The following is a 13538-nucleotide window of genomic DNA, read 5'->3' on the forward strand; positions in this document are numbered from 1 at the left end:
TGCCCAGGGTCACACAGCTAGTAAGTGTCAAGTGTTTAGTCTGAGGCCAGATTTGAACTCCTGACTTCAGGTACTCCTGACTTCAGGGCCGGTGCTCTATCCACTCTGCCACCTAGCTGCCCCTATTCATTTATTTTTAACATTCAGCTTTTAAAATCTTGAGTTCTGAATTCTCTCCCTCACTCTAGCCATCTCCACCCCCTGAAGGCAAGCAATATAATATCAATTATACACATGAAATTGTGTAAGACATTTCCGTATTAGCCATGTTGTGGGGGAAAAAGCAAGAAAACTAAAGAAAGTAAAAAAAATATACTTCATTCTGCACTTAGAGTCCATCAGTTATCCTTCTGGAGGTGGATAGCATTTTTCATCACGAGTCCTTTGGAATTATCTTGGATTATTGCTTTGATCAGAGCAGCTAAGTCTTTCACAATTGATCATTGTTACAATATTGCTCTTACTGTGTACATGTTCTGGTTCTGCTCACTCCACTTTGCATCAGTTCATTTAAGTCTTCCCAGGTTTTCTTTTGAAGACATCTTTCTCATCATTTCTTATAGCACAATAATATTACATCACATACATACACTACAACTTGTCTAACCATTTCCCAATTTATGTGCATTCCCTCACTTTTCTATTCTTTGCCACCACAAAAAAGCTGTTATAAATATTTTTGTACATATAGGTCTCTTTCCCTTTTCTTTGATCTCTTTGGGATACAGACCTAGTAGTGGTATTTCTGGGTTAAACGGCAGGTACAGTTTCATAGCCCTTTGGGCATAGTTCCAAATTGTTTGCCAGAATGGTTGGATCAGTTCACAACTCCACCAGCAGTTCATTAATGTACCTTTTTTCCCCCACATCCCCTCCAGCATTTATCTTTTTGCTTCTCTGTCATGTTAGCTAATATGATGGATGTGAGGTGGTACCTCAGAGTTGTTTTAATTTACATTTCTCTAATCAACAGTGATTTGGAGCATTTTTTTTTTCATATGACTATAGAGTGCTTTGATTTCTTCTTCTGAAAACTGCCTGTTCATATCTTTGACCATTTATCAGTTAGGGAGTGGCTCTTATTTTTATTAATTTGGCTCAGGTCCCCATTTATTTGAGAAATGAGGCGTTTATCTGAGAAATCTGCTGTAAAATTTTTTCCACCACTTTTCTGTTTTCCTCTTAATTTTGGTTGCATTAGTTTTGTTTGTGCAAAAGCATTTTAATTTCACATAATTAAAATTATCTATTTTACTTCCCATAATCCTCTCTATCTCTTATTGGTTATAAACTCTTTCCTCAACAATAGATCTTCAGGTATATTTTTACATGCTTCTCTAATTTATTTATGATATCACCCCTAATATCTAAAACATTTATCCATTTTGACCTTATCTTGTATACGCTGTGAGATGTTGGTCTATGCATAGTTTCTGACAAAATGCTTTCTAGTTTTCCTAGCAGTTTTTGTCAAATGTTGAATTCTTACCCCAAAAGCTTGGATTTTGGTGTTTTATCAAACATTAGAATACTATGGTAATTTACTACTGTACATTGTGTATATTATTTTGATGATTACCTCTTTGTAATACTTTGAAATCTGGAACTGCTAGTCTGCCTTCTTTAACTTTTTTTTCATTGATTCCCTTGATATTTTTGACCTTTTGATCTTCTGGATGAATTTTGTTGCTATTTTTTCTAGCTCTATAAAGTAATTTTTTGGTAGTTTGATTGAAAAAGTATATTAGCTTAGACAGAATTGTAATTTTTATTATATTTGCTTGGCCTACCCACGAGCAACTAATATTTCTCCAATTGTTTAGATCTGTCTTTATATGTGTGAAAAATGTTTTGTAATTGTGCTTATATAATCTCTGAGTTTGCCTTGGCAGGTAGACTCCCAAGTACATTGTCTACAGTTATTTTAAATGGAACTTATCTTTCTATTTCTTCCTGCTCTCTAATTTACTTATGATATCACCCTTTATGTCTAAATCATTTACCCATTTCCACCTTATTTTGGTACATGATGTGAGATGTTGGTCTGTGCCTAGTTTCCGCCAAACTGCTTTCCAGTTTTCCCAGCAATTTTTGTCAAGTGAGTTCTTGTCCCAAAAGCGTGGACCTTTGGATTTATCAAACACTAGATTACAATGGTCATTTATTACTATGAATTGTGCACCTAATCTATTCCACAGATTCACCACTCTATTTCCTAGCCAGTACCAGATTGTTTTGACAATTACCACTTTGTAATAGAGCTTGAAACCTGGTACTACCATGTTGCCTTCTTCTGTATTTTTTAAACTGATTCCCTTGATATTCTTGACCTTTTGTCCTTCCAGATGAGTTTTATTATTTTTTCTAGCTCCATACAATTATTCTTTGGTAGTTTGCTTGGTATGGCATGGTTTAGCACTTTTGTGATATTGATAAGAGGTGGTTTAGAGAGCCATGGTTATTCAGGTATGTGAATCCATGAGATCTGATTCTTCATCCATTCTTACCTCTTGGTAATCCTCACAAAGACGGGAGGCTTCCAGATATCTCTCAAAGTATTTTTTGAAACTTAGTTGCTCTTCAAAATGCAAGTTAAAACAACTCTGAGATAGCACCTCACATATATTAGATTGGCTAACATGACAGAAAAGGAAATGATAAATCCTAGAGGGGATGTGGAAAAATAGATACAATAATGCACTTTTGGTGGAGCTGTGAAATGGTCCAATCATTCTGGAGAACAATTTGATACCAAAATCAAAGGGCTATAAAACTGTGCATACCCTCTTTGACCTAGCAATACTGCTACTAGGTCTGTACTCCAAAGAGATTAAAGAAAATATGAGGACCTACATAGACAAAAATATTTATAGCAGTTCTTTTGGTGGTGGCAAAGAACTGAAAACTGAAGGGATGCCTACTAATTGAGGAAAGGCTATATAATTTGTGGCATATGACTATGATGAATGCTATTTTGTTATAAGAAATGACAGGGGGGATGGTTCCTGAAAAACCTGGGAAGATTTAAATGAACTGATGCAAAGTGAAGTGAGCAGAACCAGGAGAACACTGTACACAGTAAGAGCAATATTGTAATGATGATCAACTGTGAAAGACTTAGCCACTCTGATCAAGTCAATGATCCAAGACAATTCCAAAGGACTTATGATGAAACATGCCATACACCTCCAGAGAAAGAACTGATGAACTCTGAGTGCTGACTGAAGCATATTTTTTACTTTATTTTTCTTGCTTTTCTTCTGCAATATGGCTAATATAGAAATATGTTTTGCATGACTTCACATGTATAATGAGTTTCATATTTCTTGCCTTATCTATGGGTGCGAGCAGGGCTGGAGGAAGGAAGAGAATTGAGGACTCAAAATTTTAAAAAATGAGTATTTTAAAGAAAAAAATTCAGTTGCTCCTCAGGGCTGAGATGAGGGTCTGAGGGCTAGAATAGCTAGTGCTAGGGAAGGGGTTTGGAAGGTTTGAGGCATCTTAATTTGGAGGAAAGAAACTGGCCTGTGGTTGCAGGCACGGAGAAGACTAAGAGATTCAAGGTGGAGGAAACAGGAGAGGAGATTTTCTTGCTCCCTGAGTGAGAACAAGTACCACTAAGGTCCAATAGATTTCCTTTTTTTTTTTTTAAATTTTTAGGTAGTTGGGGGGTTAAGTGACTTGCCCAGGGTCACACAGCTAGTAAGTGTCAAGTGTTCGGTCTGAGGCCAGATTTGAACTCAGGTCCTCCTGACTTCAGGGCTGGTGCTCTATCCACTGCACCACCTAGTTGCCCCCCAACAGATTTCTTATTTTCAGTAACACTGTCTGGCTTCTTGAAAGTTCATATATACAACTCAGAAAATTTGTGGGGTGTGTGTATATATCTATATCTATACATATATATGTATAATTGTATATATATATACACATAATGTATGTATTCAGTGGTGCCTATGTGTGTATTTGCCAATGTACCTGAATGAACATGTATGCATATGTGTGTATCTATGAATGTCCCTGGGTGAACATGTATGAAGTGGGCCTGAGTGAATGCGTGCATGCATGCGTGTGTGTGTGTGTGTGTGTGTAAGCATGAGTGTGTCCAGGAATGTGTGTGCATTGGTGTGTACAGGTACATATGTATATGTATGTGCTTCCTTCAGTCCCCTGACCACAGGATTGGACTCCTACCCCTACTTGGTGTCCAGTGGGTTGTGCTGGAATCAAGCTATGTGTGGCAGCCATGTTATGGGCACAGTGTGTGTGGGAGCTGTGTTAGTCATCCAGAGCAGACCTGCCTAGCACGTGGCCTTCCTCTCCCATGGGGCAGGCAGGCATAGAGAACGATTACTCACGAGCTGTATTTTTACACCATCATTACATAATTGTCAGCTTCACTCCCCGTGGGGGCCGTCACACTCCAACCCACCCTCACCGCACATACCTCAGAGCCTCCTCCTGCTCCCAGGGAGACAAAGCTAAGGGTAGAGTGGCTACTTTCCTTGTCTTAGTCCCCTCCCCAGGACACACATACATACACATATATGTATACATACCCCTGTATATGCACAGACACAAACAGCTGTGTTTACACAGACTCATGTTTATATATCCATGTTTATGCTCATGTATGTCCATGTCCATGCATGTTTACATGTAAGTGGTAGAGCTGGGGTTAAAACGCAGGTGTACTGACTCCTACACCAGTGCCCTTTCTACTATGCTTTACCGCCCAAGTCAGTAAGAATCATCCAAATCAGGATGAGGGGAAAGCTTCAGGAGTTTTTAAAAACAAAGACAGACACAAATCTTGGCATCAGTGGTTCTGATTATCAGAGTAATCAGCAGCTCTGCAGATGAAAAAGGTGCCCTTTTGACCGGTCCGCTCCAGACTGAGTGCAAGGCATTTTATTTCTGAGCTGACATTCCACCCCAGTGGAAAACCTGGATATAGAATGGAGGAGGGGACTCACCAGAAAGCCACTCACTACAGCACATGTCCAGGGACCCCCCAGCGGAGTCATCAGAAGTATGATGCTCTTTATCCTGCAGCAGGAAGGAAAGCAGAGGTTGCTGCTGAAGAACCATGAAAGGAAAATGTGGGACAATGAATACCCGCCATAATTCTTTGACTCAATGCCCCTTCCTATACAATTCCTCAATGTAAAAGGGAAAGTGAGGGAAGAGGGAGGAATGGAAAAAGAGCAGCCAAGTTAGGAACCAATCTGCAATCTATCCCAAAGGCTTCTCCACGTTTGTCAGGGAAGAATTCCACAACAGTCAGAGCATGGGGGTGCCAGGCAGTCGTGGCCCCTTCTCAAGGGAGCTAAGTACTGTGGCTCAATTCCCAGGGAAGGCGCCTATCCCTTTGCTTAATAGTTAATAGAACACCACTGCATGGAAGTGAAGGTTGTATTCCAAATTATTCTTCAACAAGAGCTGGAGCAGTTGCTGCGTGCGTGCGTGCGTGTGTGTGTGTGTGTGTAATAGAAGTACAGTTTTCCAGCCCACGAAACCACCTTGTAAAATAGATTCGGCTGTAATTTTAGTCAGAATCACAGCATCTTCAGAGATGGAAGGGCTTTCAGAAAGTACCTATACAAACATGTGCTTCAATAGAAATCACCTCTACAATAAACTGGGCAAGACTTCTGCTGAGGCCTTCTGCTTCAAGACCTCCTCAGTGATGTAGTCCTGACTCTTGAGGCAGCCAGATCCACTTCTGAGTGGCTCTAAGACATTTTTCCTTACATTAAGCCCAAACCTGCCTCTCTGTAACCCGCCTCTGCTCCTCTGTTCTCTGTGGTCAAACAGAACCAGTGTGACGGATGACAACTCTGAAGATATCTGAAGACACCATAACACATTTAGAGCTGAAAGCGACTTGAGAGGGTATCTAATCCACCTCCCTCATTTTATAGTTGAAGAATCTGGGGGACAGAGAAATGAAGTTACTCCCCCAGAGTCACATGACACATAATAAGGAGCAGGATCCAGAACTCAGGTTCTATGGCTTCCACATACTCTCTCATTTCCTTCCCCCAAACTTTCTGCATTCCAGGTTAAGCAGCCCTAGTTATTCGAAATGATCTAGTACATGGTACTTTGGAGTCTGAGAAGTCAGACCTAAGGTAAATCATTTAATCTCTCTAGAACTCAGTTTCCTCATCTGTAAAATAAGGGGTTAGACTAGATGATCCCTAAGGTCCATTAGAAATCTATATCTCCAAGTCTATGATTCTATAAATGTCCTAGTCTATTCCCTTTCCCTTTCCTCCTGTCTTTACTAGTGTCATTAGTTTTCCCCTCTCCTCAGTGACAAGTTTAAAACAAAAAGAAACCATGGGAACAAAAGAGGAAACACAAGCCCATCTGCCATTTGGTTAGCCTTATTTTAACCTTTTGCCAAGCTAGGCCTGACTATGGACTAAATAAACATACCACTAGGATGAGAAAAGTCAGAAAACACAGAAGGGTTGATTTGATGGACAAGAACTATGACAGATAAACTGGCATAGATCCTCCCCAGGCTTGCAAAGTCTTTCCATCATCTGCTCAAAACCATCATGCCAGGGGTAGCTAGATGGTGCAGTGGATAGAGCTCTGGCCTTTGAGTCAGGAGGACCAGAGTTCAAATCTGACCTCGGACACTTGACACTTACTAGCTGTGTGACCCTGGGCAGGTCACTTAACTCCGACTGCCACACACACACACAAACCACCATGCCAGGAATCCAATGGTTCACCATACTTAGACCTAAGGGAGCCCGAGTGCCAGATCTCTGACGACAGCAAACAATGAACCATTACTTTGGAATAGCAGAAGTAGGACAAATCCAATGGAATGGCCCTTTGACACTGCAAATTCAGCCTATCCTAGTGAAACTGACTCTTTTTACATCTCCCCTCTCCCCTGGACTTGTGATTTCAATGAAGGAGTGAACGCCCAGTGACATAAGGAGCTGTCCTATTTCTGTTGAGGGTACTATCATTCTCCCAATCCCTCAAGTTTATAACCTCAGAATCACCCTTCTCTCTTTCTTCTCCCTTACCCCTCCTCCATCACCATCAGGCTGAAAAGTCTTGCCAGTTCTATGACCACAACATCTCTCATGTTTGTACCTTTCCGTGCACTCATTTGACTACTACTCTTATTCAGACTCTCATCCCCTCTTACCTGGACTATCGTAATAGTCTTCTATTTGGTCTGCCTGCTTCTAGTCTCTCCCTTCTCCAGTCCATGTTCCCAACATATGCAAAGATAATTTCCCTAAGATACAGGTCTGATCATGTCATTTCCCTGATCAAAAACTTTTAGTGGCCCCCTATGGCTTTTAGGATAAAAGACAAACCAAGCCTGCTGTCCAAGGGGCTACATAACTTGTCTTCGACCTATCTTCCAGCCTCATTTAACATTACTTCCTTTCATAAACTGAATATTCCAGCCAAACTGGGCTACAAACTCAACACTCCATCTCCTGCTCCTGTGTCTTTGCAAATAGGCTGTCTCTCTTTTCAGGAATACACTCCATCCTCATCTCCATATTTTGGAAACTGTATTTTTCTTTAAGGCTGAGCTCAGACATAGCTTCAGATGTGAAGGCTTCCTTGATCCCTTCTTCCTGCCCACTTGTTAATGTTTTCTCCTTTTATTACTTTCTTTTTATTCACCTGTGTACATGCTGTATCTGCCCGCTAGAATGTGAGCAACTTGAGGGCATGGACTGTATTGTTTTTGGCTTTGTCTCTCCTGGCATGGTACCTTGTACACAGGAGCTTAATAAATGTTTTTTGAATTGAATCGAGAGTATCCTGACAATGAAAAGTCTGAACTAATGACTTAAATTTCTACCAGCTTCTAATTGTTTACATTCCCCATGAACTTTACTGCCTCATTCATTCTGAACTCATTCTCCTCTGCTGAAATCAAGACTACTCAATGTGATCCTACTTAGCTCTCTTGTAAACCCTTGGTTCAGCTGAATTGTTCTGATCTTTGAGGTGAAGGGAACACTCAGTGTGCCATTTACATGTTTTGTTGAGTTTGAATGGCCATCAGGACATCCACATGGTCACTTCCTATAGGAAAATCTATCTCCTACACACCCTCTCACACTCAAAACTGGAAAAGACCTTAGATGTCTAACCTCTACCTCTACAATTTACAGATAAGGAAACAGAGGCCCCAAAATGTTAAGTGATTTGCCCTAGGTCACAAAGTTAGTAAGTAGCAGAGCCAGGCTTTGAACTCAGGTCCTCTGACTCCAGAACCAGTGAGCTCTCTCAATTATATCAAATTTTGATTTGGTTTTTAGAGCTTCCGAACAGACAGCATTGTAATGGATGACCGTAAATAGAAACAAATACCTTCATTAGATAACAAGAAATTATCAAAAGGTGAAAGACTGAAAAGATAGAAGGAAAATGTAAGGTATCACCTATCGGAAACAAATGATTTGGAAAAGAATTAAATAAGTGATACTCTAAGAATCACCAGTTAACTACTTGAAAACTATGACAAAAAAAATCTGTATGTCAATATTTTTTCCAATTACATGTGATATTTTAAAAATATTAAAAAATTTGAGTTCCAAATTCTTTCTCCTCTTCTCTCTCCTCCCCCCAATTCAATGAGAAGGCAAGCAATTCGATACAGGTTATACAAGTGCAGTCATGCAAAGCATATTTCCATGTTAGTCATGTCATGAAAGAAACACAGACCGAAAAAAAAACAACCCCAAGAAAAATAAAGTAAAAAAGCATGCTTCAATCTGCATTCAGACTCTATCAGTTCTTTCTCTGGAGGTAGATAGCATTTTTCATCATAAGTCCTTTGGAATTGTCTTAGATCATCGTATTGATCAGAATAACTAAGTCACTCACAGTTCATCATGCATTATCAATAACGCTATTACTGTGACAATGTTCTCCTGGTTCTGCTTACTTCACTTTGTATCAGTTCATGTAAGTCTTTCCAGATTACATGCCATATTTCAAGAAATCATAAATAAAAACTGATCAGATCTATTAGAACCAGAAGGCAAAGAGATAATAGAAAGAATATACTGGTCAATCCGAGAAAGAAACCCCAAAGGATGTCATAGCCAAATTCCAAATTTCAAATTTTCTAGGCCAGGTTTGTATCTTCATTGCTTTCTTTCTCCTGAGTTTCACACCTCTCTAACCTTAGCATCTCTGTCTCCTTTGCTGGCTCCTTAATCTCTTCTTCTACTTAATATAGGTGTTTGCCAAGGATCTGAGTTTGGCCCTTTATCTATAGCCTTCACCAGTCTTGTTAGCCCTGGAGCTACGTTTCCAGCTGAGTGATAGACCTCTCCATTTAGATATCTTGCTATCATCTCAAATTAAATATGTCTAAAATTGAACTCAAAGAATTATAGAACCAGTGTTAGAATTGAAAGGGACTTTAGAGATTATCTAGGTTGACTCCTCCATTTTACAAATGAGGAAACTCATCATGTCCCCTTCAAAAACTGCCTCACCACAGGATTTATTTATTTCTGATAATGGCACTAGCATTCTCATAGTCACCTAAAGTTGAGATCTCAGCATCTTCCTTTGCTCCTGCCTCTTCCTTGCCCTTTATCCAATTAGTCACAAAGTCTTAATGACCCAACGTCTCTCATGTCTCTTCATATCATTCTCATTGTCATTACCCAAACACTGATCCTCATAACCCATGCTCTAGACTATTTCAATAACCTTCTAATTAGCCATCCTTCAACAACTAGGCTCTCTGATCTAGCCTATGCATACTGCTAGAGTGATCCTGTTAATGTACTACTCTGATCATGTCACTCTCCTGCAATAGCTCCCCAGTGCCTACAGAATAAAATCCAAGCTCTAAAGCCTGGAATAATAGCTTTTCAAAAACCAGCCCTTTACAGTGACATGGAGGTTCCAAGAATATCTGACTGATCTCCGTTCCCTCAATCATCAAACATGCCCCCTTGCTTGACTGTTCTCTGCAACTCTGCTCACACTGCTTCCTGTTCTTGAAATGAGCTCCCTCAGCATTTACAAGTCCTTTTTATTCTTCAAGGCCCAGATCAAATCCTACCCCCTCCATGAAGCTGTCAATGACTCTTTAGGCAGAAGTGATCTGTCCATTCTCTGGATTTTCTCAGCACTTTGTATATCTTCCATACACTTATTATATCCTGCTTTGAACCATAGTTACTTATACTCCCTCCTCTATCTTATAGGAAGGAAGGAAGGAAAGAAGGAAACTAGCACTCATTAAGTACCTACTATGTGTAAGGAATTGTGCTGAATGCTTTACAAATATTATCTCCCTTGAGCCTCACAACAACGCTGGGAGGTTAAGTGCCACTATTATCCCCGTTTTACATTTGGGGAAACTGAGGCAAAAAGAGGTTAGGTGACTTGCAGTATCACATAGTAAGTGTCTGAGGCTGGATTTGAACTCAACTCTTCCTGACTGCAGGCTCAGCATTATTTACTGTACCACCTAGATGCCTTGTATTTAACTAACTTGTATTTATTTTGTATTCTGCATATATTTATCCTGTATATACACATATATATGTATACACACACACACACACATATACATGTATATACACACGTTATATCCCCCTACCCTCCACAGAATGTAAACTCTTTGAGAGTAAGGATGATTTTATTCTTTGTATTTGCATTCCTAGCTAACAGCACAGTGCCTGGCACACAGGAGGCACTTAATAGATTCTTGTTGGTTGACTGTTGCTGGTATTTTATTCTTCCTGACTATATTGCAGATTGTTTTTGTTCTGAACTTAGCACCAAATAAAAGGGGCTTTTTCATATGAAAAGTAGAACAGTATGTTTTACATGACACAGTAATTCTCTATTACATATACTTAGCTTTTCTTTTAAAAGCACATAATAAATTCAACATATTAGTTTCAAAAATGTCCTTTTTGTCTGTGTTTCCTACTGACTTTCCTTCTTTTCTCTTCTGAGCATTTAAAAAATTAAATTTCAAATGTCTTGAGGACTGTGGGTCATGTTTCTCTCTCTCTCTCTCTCTCCCTCTCTCTCTCTCTCTCTTCAAGTCTACAGTCCCAGATGAACTACCTCCCAGAACACCAAAAGACCTGGGCTATACAACTGCTAAGCCACTGTCAGAAGATCTTTGAGAGATTATAGAGAATAGGGGAGAGGTTCTACAGACCCAGGGAAGGGCAACTGCACAGCTTGCTCTACCTACTGCTAACTGTGGGGAGGGTTAAGGTGGAGAAGGCTTGGTGAGCCTGCTTCTGGAAGTGAGTGATGTCATGTAATGGAAAGATCCTGCTCCCTGACTCCGACCACATGCAGGTATTCTAAGAGTGTTTCTTATCTGATTACTGAATGAAGACAGGTCTTTTGATTGATTGCTGAGCCAGAACTGAGTGTACTGAGACTACAGTCTCTGGTACAGCAGAGGCTTCAGGCCCTTCCTATAAGGGTCAGCATGTGGTCCAAGACGCAGAGGCCAACTATTTGGAGTTTTTTTTGTCTCTTTTTCATTTATTTTTTTTTCCTGCTTTTAAGTGAAAGAGTATTAGGGACAGCTATAACCTGGTGGGCTTTGAAAGGTCAGAAAAGTAAGCCACTGGAGGTCCATGAACTGGTGTCCATACTCGATTTTTCAAAAAGTTGGGCCCAGTGAAGTGCAAGTAAAGTCCTGAAAAACAACTTTGTTTTACTTAGGGTAGCAGTAAAGTCACCTGGTAGATGAAACACTGAGTCCCAGGCAAGGAATTAACCCTCTCTATTGGCTATGCTGCATTTGGACATCAACTTGCAGGGGCAAATGCTGAGTCCACTCTTCCTAGGGCCTGAGACGGTAGAGGGAGGAGTATGCCCTTGGTATTGGAGGAAATGCTTTGTAACTTCTGTACGTGCTATGTCTTCTCAGTAAATATTCTTTTGTAAAACCCTAATTGGCATTAATTGGTCACATTAATATCAGGCTGCTAATCACTGTGTCAATCAGTACAGGGGATATACTAAATGTACGTAGCATGTAAATGCACACAAGCAGATGATGTTGGACAAACACACCACACTGGAAACTCAAGTCAACAGTATTAGCAGAACTCCCTTGCCCTTGGGGTATCCCTAGAACGTAGAGGGGCTGTAGCCAGCCTTGCTCTGATGACATGATCTGCAATTGTGTATGTGGGTTGCAAGAGTAAGCCCAGAACTTTATTATGTTACGATTTTCAAAAATGGGAAGAGAAAAGTCTGCAAGCTGTAGGCTAGTGAGTTGATCTTAAATTCCTGGAAAAACTCTAGGAGGTATTATTAAAGGGATGGTTTATGAACAGCTCATAATAATAGTAGCTGACATTTCTATGGTACTCAGAAAATGTTTTTCAGAAGGCTTTACATGCATTCACTCTCATTTTATTTTTATAAAAAGCTTTTTGAGGTTAAGTACTGAAGGTTAGAGGATCATAAATCTGGACCTGGAAGGGACCTTGGAGGCCATTAAATCTAAGCTCTATATTTCACAGATAAGGAAGCTGAGATATAGAGAGTTTAAGTGACTTACCCTTGGCCACAAACCTATAAAATGTCAGAGGAGGGTACAAACCTTGGTCTGTCTTAAAGTCCAAAGCAATTCCAGAATCAAGAAGAGGTCATGCCTGACTAATCTCATTTCCTTGCTGATAGGGTCTAGACTGGTAGATCAGGGGCATGCCACTTGATATTATCCATCATGTTATCCTTGTGGACAAGATAGAGAAATGAGTTAGACCAGGGGTTCTTAACCTTTTATGTCATGGACCCTGGTGGCAGAAACTTACAGTCTCCTTCTCAGAATGTTTTTAAATACTGAAGGAAATGTTCACTTTCAGTTACGGACAGTGAGAATAACAGATAACTCATTTTTTTCCATCCAAATTCATAGACCTTCTGAAATCTATCCATGGATCCCTCAGTTTCCTCATCTGTAAAATGGAATTAACAATGGCATTTACCCCCCAGGGTTGTTGTGAGGATAAAATGAGACCATGTATGAAAAATGCTTTGCAAACCCTAAAGTGCTATAGAAATGTTAGCTATTATTATTATTTTACGATTAAGTCATTTGTCTAACAGTTTCCAATGTAGAAATTCTCTCAACTGCTACAAACTGGCTAATCTTCTGTATCTTATAGTCTTTTAAAATTTTTTTTTTAAAATTTAATTTTTAAAATATTAAAAAAAAATTTGAGTTCCAAATTTTCTTGCTCCTTTCCCACCCATTGAGAAGGCAAGGAATATATTGATTATAGTATATCTATCCATAATATCTATATGTACAGATATATATCTATAATATTGATTATAGATGTGAAGTCATGTAGAACATATTTCCATATTAGCCATATCACAAAAATAAATAAATAAAAATATTTATTTATTTTTTTTAAAGGCAGTTGGAGTTAAGTGACTTGCCCAGGGTCACTCAGCTAGTAAGAGTCAAGTGTTTGGTCTGAGGCCCAATTTGGTCAGGTCCTCCTGACTCCAGGGCAGGT

General features: G+C 39.6%; 1 protein-coding gene across 3 annotated transcripts in view; it reads right to left on the reverse strand.

Moving 5' to 3' along the window:
- The window catches only part of LOC114031654 (tyrosine-protein phosphatase non-receptor type 5), a 108897-nt gene that overhangs the window by 59388 nt on the left and 35971 nt on the right, over positions 1 to 13538 (reverse strand). For 2 of the 3 annotated variants that reach the window (XM_027846795.1, XM_027846796.1), the window contains one exon: positions 4977 to 5049. The exons of the other annotated variant lie outside the window; for it this stretch is intronic. In XM_027846795.1, the coding sequence (XP_027702596.1) occupies positions 4977 to 5049 (73 nt within the window). The remainder of the gene's footprint in view (positions 1 to 4976; positions 5050 to 13538) is intronic. 3 annotated transcript variants of the gene reach the window in all.

The sequence above is a fragment of the Vombatus ursinus genome, unplaced genomic scaffold (genome assembly GCF_900497805.2).
Source record: "Vombatus ursinus unplaced genomic scaffold, bare-nosed wombat genome assembly UNPS02015202.1, whole genome shotgun sequence".
NCBI lineage: Eukaryota > Metazoa > Chordata > Mammalia > Diprotodontia > Vombatidae > Vombatus > Vombatus ursinus.